General features: G+C 34.7%; 1 protein-coding gene across 1 annotated transcript in view; it reads left to right on the top strand.

The window, feature by feature from the left end:
* LOC123703720 overlaps window positions 1-13,528 on the top strand; it is a 30,977-nt gene extending 17,449 nt beyond the window's left edge. The window contains exons 5-6 of the mRNA XM_045651814.1: window positions 9,565-9,693; window positions 10,215-13,528. Of these exons, the coding sequence (XP_045507770.1) occupies window positions 9,565-9,693; window positions 10,215-13,226 (3,141 nt within the window). The 3' untranslated portion in view covers window positions 13,227-13,528. The remainder of the gene's footprint in view (window positions 1-9,564; window positions 9,694-10,214) is intronic.
* The last annotated feature ends 216 nt before the right edge of the window (window positions 13,529-13,744 follow it).

Here is a 13,744-nt window from a genome sequence, read left to right as displayed (position 1 = left end):
GAAATATTATGAAAATAAACATAGACTCAACAGCAATACAAAATTTAAGTTCCACTTTTAACGATAAAGTGGTTTGGCACCTTTAGAAATACTTACAAATGCTTATTTTTGATACTTACTTTCAAATGTTGCGAAATACCTCCGTATTAGGTGCTTTTACCTTAAATTAAAAAGTTATCAAAACCGGTTAAAATTAAAACAGTATTTATTTATTTTTCTTATGCAATTTACACTACACTTTAATCAAATTTGATATTTAAACTAACAACACATTCTAACGGCCAGGCATAAGTCATATAGCACAATCTACAGAAAGGCTCACTGAAATGAGCCTAGGTAATTCGTTCAATTGCGTTTTCTGACAATAGAATATGCGTTTAATTGTATAAGTAACCCTTATTCCTTTTTCGTAATTAAATTAGCCTACCTCAGACTCTATAGTACATCTATATTTATATCTAATCACTTCATTAATAAACGCACTTTCCAAAATAAACAGACAAACACTTTTGTAACATAATAGAAAAAAAAAATCAATTCTGAATCATGCATGTAAACTATCGAAACTCATAATTTTAACGAAACCATTAAATACAACGAATCAACGGCTAATCACAAAACGATTAGTAGGGGAGACCGGGTACAAAAGTAACACTTTGTACTTTTGCCTTGATTTCTCACTGGGTGTTACTGTTATCATTAAATTAATATAACCATATATAAATTTAGTTCATATTCTTTACACTAGCGTTTCAATTTATTACATTATGTAGTGTTTTATATTAATAAACGAAATTTAAAAAAAAATCGTCAGTTGTTACTTTCGACCCCGTAAGCAGGTCGAAAGTAACACGTCGTGGGTCGAAAGTAACAAGTTAAAGGGGTTGGTAATTAATACAATATTATGATGGTAAATCAACAAATTATTTGTTTAAAGACTTTGTATTAGTAAAACAAACCAACTTTTGTATTTTAAATATAATATTTACAAATATAATACAAAACAAATCGATAAAAAATATTCTTAGTTTAAGTAATGAGATTAATTAAAATCATTCTTTTATAATTAAAAATTGTACATCCTGCATCCATCCACAAGCATTCCCAGCTCCATCACAACCACCAGGACCCTCAGCAAAACGAAAAAAGCGGGATGTGTTCTCCTAGAGCATTAATGGCAACAGTAACAGTTACTAATTTTCCAGACTCTGCTAAAGTTATGGCACCTATGTACTTGTTTAATGCCTTTTTATTCTACAATTTTGTTAGGTTTTGGTATTATAGTGGCTTTTGGCTCAAATTGGTACCTTTCCCAATACCTCAGCAAGGTTAACAAAAAAAAATTATTCACATTATGCTCGTTGATGGAGATAACCGAAAATAAACTGTAGAGCACTCGATTAAATAGTCGCGTAGATCAATTTATTTGTTATTAGTAAATCTCGATCGACGCAAGGTAGCTGAACTAGTATTCCCGGCTTTTATTTTTTTTTATAAATCTAATAATATGATAATATGGCAAATATTATATTTTTTTGCAACGCCTCTAAAGCGCGTCACACACGTTGAAGATACTATAATGTTTTATGTTAAGATTCTCTAATATAAAACGTTTTAGTATCTTAAGGTATCCGGTATCAGCGTTCTGACCATCATTTTTCTTTTTGTCATTGCGTACTAAGAACCGCCATCCTGTTACAAATGATCCACAAAATTTCAAGTCATTTGTAACAGGATGTGACGTGTGCCAAAATCATCTTTCAAAATGCTCGTCAGCCGTGTCGGTAATTCCTCGATCTAGTTCGTTATCACGGCATTCTGTTGAAGTAAAGGTGTAAATAAATGTGAGAGAATTATAACATAGTAGTTGTTATGTGGCTATACCTTCCTATTATAATGAACTCTATGGCGTACAACATAATGTTGATATTCAATTGATATGAAATGCATGGGGTGTCGGGCCATGCTATGGTATTCCTTGAGTCAGTAGCTCGATGATATAGTCTCGGTACTACCATCGACCGCGCAAGGTGTGCGCACTGAGTCATTATTTAATATTATTTCACATATCTACCTAACTATAATTAATTATGGAGAGTTATTTAAATTCTCCGACAGCAGCGGTGGGATCGGCACTTATTACCCCCGATTCCAATAAGAATGAGACTACGTTAAACGATGCAAATCTACAAGTGAGTGAAACGAGTGATAGTGTTAGTGAAGTTCAAGAAGAAATAGATAGTGTTAATGAGGTTCGAGAAGAACCAGAGTTTCCACCAATAAATCGTGAGAATGTTAACACAACAACAACAACATCATGTGTTGTGTGTGAGTTGTAAAGCACCATGTCGTGCGCATCTCTGTTAAAAGAAATGGCAGATACACTTTCCTAAAACGAAACATTTTGTTTCCGGGTCTAACGCATAAGTAAGGAAGACCCACAACGAGGCCAGCCTTCATCTACCTGTGTGGACATTATTTTTAACGTGAAAAAAAAAGCTAAGAAGCGAGAGGAAATACCTTTTCGAGATATGGTATGGTAAAAAAGTGATCGAGTTTCAACATACATCGAGTGCTCCACTACAAATCCACTACAAAGTTGGCGCTAATCGACCGGCTGAGAACGGGCTGGAACTATGCGAATATAGTAAATTCGTGGTAGAAGGTATTGCAGATGACCAGGTATGATCTGATTTATTATGATACACGCCGATTGATTTTGTGGGTCTTGATAGACATTTTGGCATAAATCATTTAAAGCGTCGCATGTTGCAAATTGTTTGCTATAACTGTGTGTTCACATGTCATTACAAACGTGACTGTAAATCTCGCCCATGAAACAAAATCAGTTAGTTTAATCGATAAGAATAACAAAGGTCCGCTCAATATTTAAGAAATAGTTTTATTGTCATAAATTTGGTCACATAGAAGAGGTTTGTTTTTCTAAGCAACGGGCGGCGCGCTCTTAAAGAAACAATACCCTTATTAATGTGTGTTTACAGCACGATACCCCGCTTACAGTCACAGACGTTGCCGGCGTAAAGTTCAAGTGCCTTATTGACAGCAGGTCCGATTGTTTTTTTTTTTTTCCTTTGTAAAAGGATAGCCGATAGCATGACCGGGCCTCTAGAATTTGTATACACTCGCGTAACAAGAACTGTCACTGTATCAACCTATTCATTCGCCCGTACAACATTACCCATAACTGTTAATGATGTAAATATGAGCTTTGGTTATTGTAGACTCTCGAGTACTTCCTGGGATGGAGTAACAGGTCGAGATGTTTTTACTAGAGCCGGACGTAGTTTGATTATGGATAACAATGGGCTCAAATTATTCGTGAATTTAAAATAAACAATATTTGTTATTGCGGACAATAATTTTGAATCTATAGACACGGATTTAAATGATTTTAATGATGTTCATCGTGTGAGATCCATTATTGAAAGTAAAGCACAAATTTTGTGAAATGGGAATAAGACTTGTGAATACAACCCTAGCACAATCTACAGTTCTTTCAACATTGATAAGGTTTTGTAATGCCCTTGTTGTTAACCAAGGACTACATAAATTACGTGACTTCATAGCTACTTTTTTATTATCAACGATGTTCTCGAGTTTCAAAATCATAAGAGGTTACATTCTTTTGTTTAAAAAGAATATTGAAAGTCTCGCTTGCGCAGAGTTTTCATTTAATTGGAATAAATGCAGGTTGCTGTTGCAACATTGAATAGGTATTCACCACAAGGTTTCACAACATCAAATGGTAGACTTTTCAGATAAAAAAAAATAAGGCTCTTGCTGAAGCATTATTGTCAAAAGAACGTTTAAGTTCGCGAAATATTTTAGAATGATAAAAAAAAGATTTCTGCTTCTTTAATAACGATTTTCGGACAAAGCTCGTTGTTGAAGTACAAACAGATTCCTGTTCAATAGATTAATAGTGGTTCAGTTTTCCTACAAGAAAGTAATGATCAACTTAAAACTCGAATATTATCAAAGAATCACTGACACAGAAAGTTTTTATCATAGTAATTAAATAGAGCTATAAGATTTAAGAAGACCTCAAGCATAATCTATTAAGCGTTAACATTTTAGAATATTAACAGACTGAAATAGTCTCAAAGCATCATGTCATAAGAAAAATATTTTCTCCTCGTGTTCATAGATGATGGGCTTACATACAAGCTTTTGATTTCGAAGTCGGTACCTACGCAAGGGTCCAAGAATACCGCGTGTAGATTTTATTAGTAGAAACTAGTTGTCTTCACATAATGTTCAATTTGGGCAAAAATAGTAAAGATTCGCGACGACTACAAGCCGAACAACTTAGATCCGAACATAAGTAAAGTAATTGAAGCCGATAAAATGATATTATTGATTTAAATTTAAGGTGTCACATACGATTAAAAAAATGCTTGCTGTATAGACATTTTCTTTTGTTTGGTGCAAACAAAGTGTTATCAATCATTTATTGATACAATCATTTCATGATTACTTATTTGAAACATTTTAGTTTGGAAAAACCTGCAAACTTTGTGTACTTAGTTCGTTAGAACGTACATTGAACGTTTTTAGATTGCAAAGTTAATAAAAGGCCCTCTAGAGCTAGACAGTTGACTTGACATCCGATAGAAAATGTATCAGAACCACTTCATACATAACCATCGATACGAATGGCACTTACGAGTAGCAGTATAGAATGCGCATTGGTAATTGTTGACGCATTTATTGGTTAATATTTTCACCTAGCTCCTGTTAAAAATGTGTCTTCAAAAAAAAAAAAGAGCATGTTAAGCGCTTTGTTTTTGTTGTGCGCTGAAAGGAATAGTAGCCGATAAAGCTACGTCATTCGCAGGTAGCGAACTCATAGACTTGAGTTGGCAGTGTTCTTTTGAGTTTCATAAAATTACAAGCGGGATGAATTATTGCGCTAACGAGTTATTTTAAAAGTTTTATGTCTGTTCTTAAGTTCATTGTTTCATTATCGCTGAAAATCATGAACGTAGATAATGGTATTCTACGGTTATTGGCAAAATTCAACTTAGTTTGAATTGTATTGTATGAAAGAAACGCACAGCACAGGCGACAGCCCATTGCAATTGTCTATAGGCTGCAAGTCCTCCGCGTAGTCATGAACGTAGATATTGGTATTCTACAATTGGCGAAATTCAACTTACTTTGAATTGTATTTTATCAAAAAGTTTAACACAGGCGACAGCCCAATGCAATTGTCTATAGGCTGCAAGACCACTACGCTATAATGATTTAGTACGAGTGTCAACAGTTTAAAAGTTAACCTGTTTGAAATTAGAAATAACGCAAAAGTCAGGATGGACGAGCATTTGAACGTCTATAAGACTCGTATTGAAAAAAAAAAGCATTCTGTTTAATGTTGATATTGTGTTAGTAAGAAAGAAAAGCCGATTGTAACATCAATATTATTTTACTTGTTTTGGCGGTCATTTATGATTATTGAATTGTCTCAAGGTAGACTATGAAAATGTGATATCGTCGGTAGTGGTAAATGATATGAAAGTCGGTGTGACTTTAGAACCTTAGACTTTAGGTTCAGTCCTCGTAAATTAATTATTAGCTGTTAATCTGCCCCGTAAAGTGTTCTTATTATACCTAGTATACATCAAGTTATAAGTGCAAGGTGGTTTTGTGTATTCCTGTAAATACACTAAATATGTCACTGGACGACAAATTGATGGCGTGTCATACGATGTTAATTACTAAGTTAGGAGAAAAGTTCTCCAGTCCATACAAAATTATGAGATTATAGACTTTGCGATAACGAGAGGTATCGAATCGAGCCTCAAACTGGAGGCCATGCTCAGTACATAATTGTGTCAAGAACTTCCAAATTCATCTAAGCAGTTGGAAAGTGAGCCAATGAATAAAAATGTATTCCACAAATGTTACTCCTTACTTCCAGTAATTTGCAAGTTGCCTGGCAGAGATTGCTGTGTAGCAATAAGGCCGCATATTGTGCAAAATATTTTTACCTTATAAGTTTGTACTAGATTTTCTTACATTGTTTTGTACAATAAAGTATTGTAAAAAAAATAAATACTCCGTATATTTTTATTTTTGTTTTATTTTATTATTTTTACCTATTTATTTCCTCGGTTGTTACATAATTCCGTATAGTTAATCTAAGTATTACACAAAAGTTTCATAACACACATGCACACCACACTTTAATAGCTCAATAATAGCTCTGTGTTTGACATAGCAAGGCGTGTATGTCATATTGTACATTGGAAGCTCCGCGCTTCGTGTAGTTGTGGGTAGCGCTTGCGCTCCTTGTGATCACAGTACATGGCAGGCTCCGCGCTGCATGTAGTTCCAGATGTTGTGGGTAGCATTGCGCTCCTTGTGATCACAGTACATTGGAAGCTTCGCGCTTCGTGTAGTTCCAGTTGTTGTGGGTAGCTTTAAGCTCCTTGTAGTCACAGTACATATGAGGCTCCGCGCTGTATGTAGTTCCAGATTTTGTGCGAAGCATTGCGCTTCATGTGACTACAGTACATGTCAGGCTCCGCGCTGCATGTAGTTCCAGTATTTGTTCAGAGCTCTACATTTACATTATAACACACACACACCAGTACATGGCAAGCTCCGCGCTGCATGTAGTTCCAGATGTTATGGGTAGCATTGCGCTCCTTGTGATCACAGTACATGGCAGGCTCCGCGCTGCATGTAGTTCCAGATGTTATGGGTAGCATTGCGCTCCTTGTGATCACAGTACATTTGAAGCTTCGCGCTTCGTGTAGTTCCTGTTGTTGTGGGTAGCTTTAAGCTCCTTGTAGTCACAGTACATGACAGGCTCCGCGCTGTATGTAGTTCCAGATTTTGTGCGAAGCATTGCGCTTCATGTGACTACAGTACATGTCAGGCTCCGCGCTGCATGTAGTTCCAGTATTTGTTCAGAGCTCTACACTTACAATATAATACACACACACACAATACATTCAAAGCTTCGTCTTTAGGCGACAGTAGCAGTTGTTGATATCGCCGATGATGACGATGATGAGTTATAATTTGTGAGTCGGTGTGAAAAGTTACAAACCGTGAAGGGAAAAGAGTTTGAATACAGCAAATGAAATAGCAACGCAGTAAGTAATCTGCGCAAAATTACTAGTCGAATGTTCGCGCGAGAACGCGCTCGTTGTCAGAATGGCCGTGTGAGAGAATTATAACATAGTAGTTGTTATGTGGCTATACCTTCCTATTATAATGAACTCTATGGCGTACAACATAATGTTGATATTCAATTGATATGAAATGCATGGGGTGTCGGGCCATGCTATGGTATTCCTTGAGTCAGTAGCTCGATGATATAGTCTCGGTACTACCATCGACCGCGCAAGGTGTGCGCACTGAGTCATTATTTAATATTATTTCACATATCTACCTAACTATAATTAATTATGGAGAGTTATTTAAATTCTCCGACATAAAAATATACATAATCATAATGGGACAAAAATAACATGTTACTTTTGTACCCATAGGGCTATGTTACTTTTGTACCCGTCTATATTTTTGCCAAGACGTGCAACAAAACTTTAAAACGGAACGTGCTACATTAAAATGATTATGAGCAATTCACAATTACTCTAATCAAGAATGGATATGCAAACATTCAGATTTCTATCATCCTTTTAAGACTACGTAAACGTTTAATAAAAAAATGTCGAAAATCTTACTTTTGATTCGTGAAAACACGTTGTGTCCTGTCACACAGCCTAACAACGCGTGGCGCACGCGGCGAATGAATACAATTAAGGGGGGCACTCTCGGCTATCACCTGACAGAGGCTAAGCGGTGTTCGCCCATTGGATAAATCTAGAGAGCATTTGTTACTTTCGACCCACCGTTACTTTTGTACCCGGTCTCCCCTACACCGGGAAGTGATAGCCATCTAGAAATTTACAACAAAAACTGTAATAAACCGCGCGTATCGCTTTGGATCATTTAACACATTATAAATCATACAAATACCATTTAATATATTTGACATACAAACGCGTTGAAAATTGTCAATTAAAAAAATATTTCCTTTTCAATCATTTAATTAAAAGTTTCTCCCTTTCTTTCCTCTTTTGTTAATAAATGCGAAAGTGATAGTGTGTATGTTACGTCATGCGTAAAGGATTAAGCAGATCTGGATGTGGTTTTTATTTTTAATAGACATTAGAAATATATAATAAAATTAGCAGCAGCTGTACCCCGCGGTTTACGCGCATTGTCCCCTCTACTATTCCTTATAACAAACTCTTCAGTTTTATAGTGTAAGTTAAGTAAATATATTCTATACTAGCTGTGCCCCGCGGTTTCACCCGCATTGCTCCGCCCCTGTTGAGCTTAGCTAGATGATAACACCAAAATAATTTTTCAAATAGGACCAGTAGTTCCTGAGATTAGCGCGTTCAAACGAACAAACAAACTCTTCAGCTTTATAATATTAGTATAGATTAAACCAGAGACAAATTTTTATCATGAATCAGTTTTTCAATTAGTTCATAAGTTACAATTGATACGAAAACAGTGAAATTTATGTATCACGGCTTCGCCTTCGTAGTCTTAAACTAAACAAGTATTAAATATTCCTTGCTATGCTATCCATTCGTGAAAACTGAATGAAAATCGGTGCAGTAGTTTTTGTCTCTAGGTTCGCGAACAGACATACAGACGCGGCGAAGGACTTTGTTTTATAATAAATAATAATGATGTAAGTAGGTAGTGATAAAATAAGTATGTATAGGGTGGTATAGGTCAGTATATGTATAGGACATAAGTACACGTATAGACAAAAATTACCAGTTGCTCCTGATTGATATGACATAAAAAATCAGAGAAATCAATGTGAAATCTAGGTATCTCAGCAAGTAACGAGTTATAAAATTGTATACGCAAATACAAGAAAAAACGGGTGCAAGGCACTTAGCTAAAAAGGCTATGGCCAAGGCTTTTTTGTACTGTAATCAACTACATAGCATTGATATGTGTTTTACTGCATTCTTGACACGTGGATCTGTTCATTTTTCTTTGAGATAAACGTTTTGAAATTCTAGTAAAAATCGGTAAAGCCTTTTCGGAGACTCACTTGAACACACCACACAGACAGATACCCTATTTGATATTTATAGCTTACTTTTTTAGTCTTTTCTTAACCTTCACTGTTTTCTTTCACAGAACTAAAACAAATCAGTTTTATTGATTTATTTATATACTTATATTCAAACTCAAACTCAAACTCAAACATTTATTTATTCAATTAGACTTCTTCGAGAAGCACTTTTGAAACGTCAATACATATTTTTATCATTTACCACCGATTCGGAAAGCAGTATCTATGGAGAAGAATCGGCAAGAAACTCCATAGTTGCTCTTTTAAATCATTTCAGTATTACAATTTAATTTTATAAAATATGTAAGTAACCGTACGTATGTATTATCATAATATGCCATAGAACTGTCCTGCGGTTCTCACGCGACAACCCTCCATGGGTTTTTATCTTCTTTCTATTTATGTATATATTCTCCTTGCAGTCAGATCAACACGTACGATACATAGCCGACGGTAGCGGTTACCACGGCGCAGTCAGTTTGTCCACAAACGGACACCACACACATACGTCCAATTTTGCTTTGGGACAGAGGGCTATTGATTTGGATCAGGTAAATATATCACTACATAGTAAAAAACAAAGTCGCTTTCTCTGTCCTTATGTCCCTTTGTATGCTTAAATCTTTCAAACTACGCAACGGATTTTGATGCGGTTTTTTTTAATAGATTGATTCAAGAGGAAGTTTATTAGGTTTAAGTCCAAGCGGGTGAAGCCGCGGGCGGTAAGCTAGTTGTATAATGTTTTTTTATTTCGTAAATTTTGTTCAAAGTCAATAACATAATTAAGTTTATATATCACATCAGCACTCATTTTAAACCATATCCACATTTAAAAAAAACTTATCATTCATAATATCGTTGAATTGGTCACTTGTTTTACATAATTTCTGACAATAGAAGGATTGTTTACATTTCTTATTTGTGAGTTTAATCTATCTGCCTACCAAACTTTCAGCTAAATCGGTTTAGTAATATTTGTGTACATGAGCAAAACTTCATACAAAAAAATCTATTTCACACCAATAAATTAGAATTATATCAAGAAATTTAATACATAAAACTTTTTTTTCAGATAACTTCTCAAGCCTACAGTTCAAAAATACCAAACGAGACGCAAGAAGCAAGCGCTACTTCGGACCTCAGAGCTCAGAATCCGCTTGAAATATTTCTTCTACAAACTCAATTTCCAGCCCCTACTTTACAATCCAACCAAGTGTTCCAAATAATACCGGAACAATTACAAAATATACAATATCCCAATTATCCTAATCCCAATTTATTTTATAACGAACTACCTAAATCGGAATTTTATAACTTCCGTGTAGAACACGATGCAAATAATAATGTTCAAACTGCTCCAAATACTAATTATCAAATAAACGAAAATAAATATACAGAAAACACGAAATTCAATACAAACCAAAACGATAAACAAAATATTGAATTGGTACAAGTATTTAAAAATCACAATTGCACTAACGATGAAACGAAACACACACACGAACCGAATGAATACTTAGAAATTCCCAATAATGACGTCACTACAGTACATGGAGATTATGGTGCTAAAGAAAATTCGCCTTTGTCATATCGCGGTACAGTTCATTTTCAAGTAGACCCACCAACAAATGAAAGAAATGAAAGATTACTTTATTCAACAACTACTAGACCAATTACATTTACTGAAGAAGAAGGAATATCGCGCTTAGTAGCTTCTACACAAGACTTAATATCGAATGAAGATCTTTTGAAAATAAATCATGCTGTAGAAAGATCCGTTTATTCTTTAAATGATGATTTAATTAAACCCCGCCATAGATACAGTGCTAGATCTCAAGGTTACTTTGATTCTAAAAGAATTACACCACAAAATCAACACACTGTCTCCACTAAGTATGGGAATATTGTAAATACAAAGACTCGACACGATAGTAATAGAAACCAAAATCATATACAGAACAATGAATACAAATTTAATACACCAATAATTGTAGAAGATTCGAATAAGGACAGTTTCAAAGACAAAGCTATTAATAATTTTATTTCAACCATGGTACCGTATATGGAAAACGGTTATGAACTAGTAGCAGTTAAAAATAGTTTAGACGAAAATAACTCTAATAATAATGATGAAAATTTGGTAAATATAACTCCACGACCAATAAGCCAGAATTATTTAACACCAATAACAGTTGCTTTACGACTTCTAAATAATGATACAAATGATAATAATCTAGAGGATTATGAAATTTCGGAAAGCGAAAATATACCAAAAACTGTTATTCCTAAAAAAGAAAGAACCATTATAGAAATACAACAATCGATACCATTAGAAATAACACATATAAATGATGTTGAATATCATGAGTATTTAGAAGAAGGCAGAATGAATGATAGACGACCCCAAAATTATGCTAAAGCATTATACGAACAGTATATGTCTTTGCAAGAAAACGAAAGAAATCAACAAGAACAACAAAAACACAATTCACAAGAAAATCACGATAAATCTAACGATAGCGATGGAGCCGGTAATGCATATACTGAAGTTATCATAAAACCAAATGAGTCAAATCCTAGAAATTCGTACGAATCTAATAAAAATTACAACAACGACAAAGTATTACAACCGATTATAATAGAAAAAGAGGTTCCAGTAACAAAATACGTAGATCGATATATAGAGAAGAAAGTCCCTTATCCCGAACGAGTAGAAGTGGTCAAGCAAGTGCCGGTCGATAGACCTGTACCATATCCAGTTAGATACGATACAATTGTGGAAAAACCTGTAGAAGTCACTAGATACGTCGATAAACCATACCCTGTCGAAGTTTTAAAGCCCTATCCTGTCGAAGTGCGTGTACCCTATCCTGTCGAACATAAAGTATATGTGGATAGACCAGTTCATGTACCCTACGCAGTGGAAAAAGTAGTGGAGAAAAACGTTATACATCCTATAGCTGTACCCACGCCTATAGCTGTCCCAGTTCCCGTTGAACATAAAGTGTTATACCCAATTCCGGTCGAAAAACATATTCACATACCGGTACCAGTAGAGAAACCGGTAGAAAAGATCGTTCACAAAGAAGTCCCTGTACCCTACCCGGTAGAAAAGAAAGTACCCTACCCTGTACCTCAAGAAGTACAAGTACCTGTGCCCTACCCAGTGGAAAGGCGGATTCCTGTACCCGTAGAAAAGATTGTGGAAAAACCAGTGACAAAAATAGTCGAAAGACATATAAAAGTGCCCGTACCCCACCCTGTGCCCTACCAAGTACATGTACCCAAACCGTACCCAGTGGACAGAATAGTCGAGAAGAAAGTACCCTATCCAGTACATATAGATCATATTGTAGAAAAAAAAGTACCTATTCAAGTGCCCTATCCAGTTAAAACTGTGGTCGAGAAAATCGTGGAAAAACCAGTTATAGTTACGAAATACGTTGATAAACCGTACCCCGTTGAAAAAAGAGTACCCTACCCCGTAGAAGTTAAAGTACCCTATCCAGTGGAAAAAGAACAAAAACAGGATTTTCCGTACCAATTTGAGAAAATAGATCCGACGATATATTACGGTTATGGAAATAGCGGATATACGCAAAATGGAGGACATTATATAAACTATATTCCGTTACAAAAAGTATCGACACTACAACAGACGAATCAAAACTATCAAACGGAACAAAGTAATCAAAATTACCAAACGCAACAACAAGCTGAATCTCAAAGAAATTATCAAATACAAAAAGCTAGTGATGAATACTTAAAAAGTTTGAATAAAACACCCGTTTATTCCACGCTATGGGGCAACCAATACGCTTCGTCATACACGTATATAAATGCTACAAATAATACAAATTTACCAACAAATAATATTCCAAATGATCAGAAATATTTCGGACCTCCACCAACGAAAGAATACAATTTCACATGGGAAAGAAATCAAGAATTTGATAGACAAAGAAGAACAGATAGAATTCCTAAAATGACCAATTTACGAATAGAATATGGCGGCTTCAAACCACCTTTAGTACCAAGTACAGAAGTCGATTTAGATGGCAACCCGATAAATAAAAAACAATAACCAAAATTTACATAATTTGTTTAGGGAATGAATTTTATCATCGCTAAGGCAATGTGATATTTTAGTATCACCAATTATTGATTTAAACTTCGACTTTAAAAAGCTTTAATATACCTACTTACTGTTATTTCTAGTAAATAATTTAGTTATTAGTTAATTATGTAACTTATTTTAAAATACTGTACTTATAAGAAAATACAAATGTTGGTAACAAAGTAGATTGTAAGGTATTGTAATGACTTATGAATATAAAACTAATGCTCAAATATGTTATGTTGTTGAAAATAAAACTATGAAATTAATGTGTGTATTATTTGCTAGTAACACACCATCGCCTCTGAAACTCACTCAAACAAGGAATATTTTATTCCCGATTTTGCAACATTTTTCATTGCTGCTCCTATAGGTCGTAACGTAATGTTAAATTCACATCTACCTAAAGTCACATAAACATAGGTCCTTTAATAATTAAAATTTTGCTTAAGTCATCATTGAAATAATATGGAAATAACAGAAAT

This window comes from Colias croceus, chromosome 27, assembly GCF_905220415.1.
Source record: "Colias croceus chromosome 27, ilColCroc2.1".
NCBI classification, from domain to species: Eukaryota; Metazoa; Arthropoda; class Insecta; order Lepidoptera; family Pieridae; genus Colias; species Colias croceus.
The sequence above is the reverse complement of the archived record's forward strand: the minus strand, read 5'-3'. Positions and strand labels throughout refer to the sequence as shown.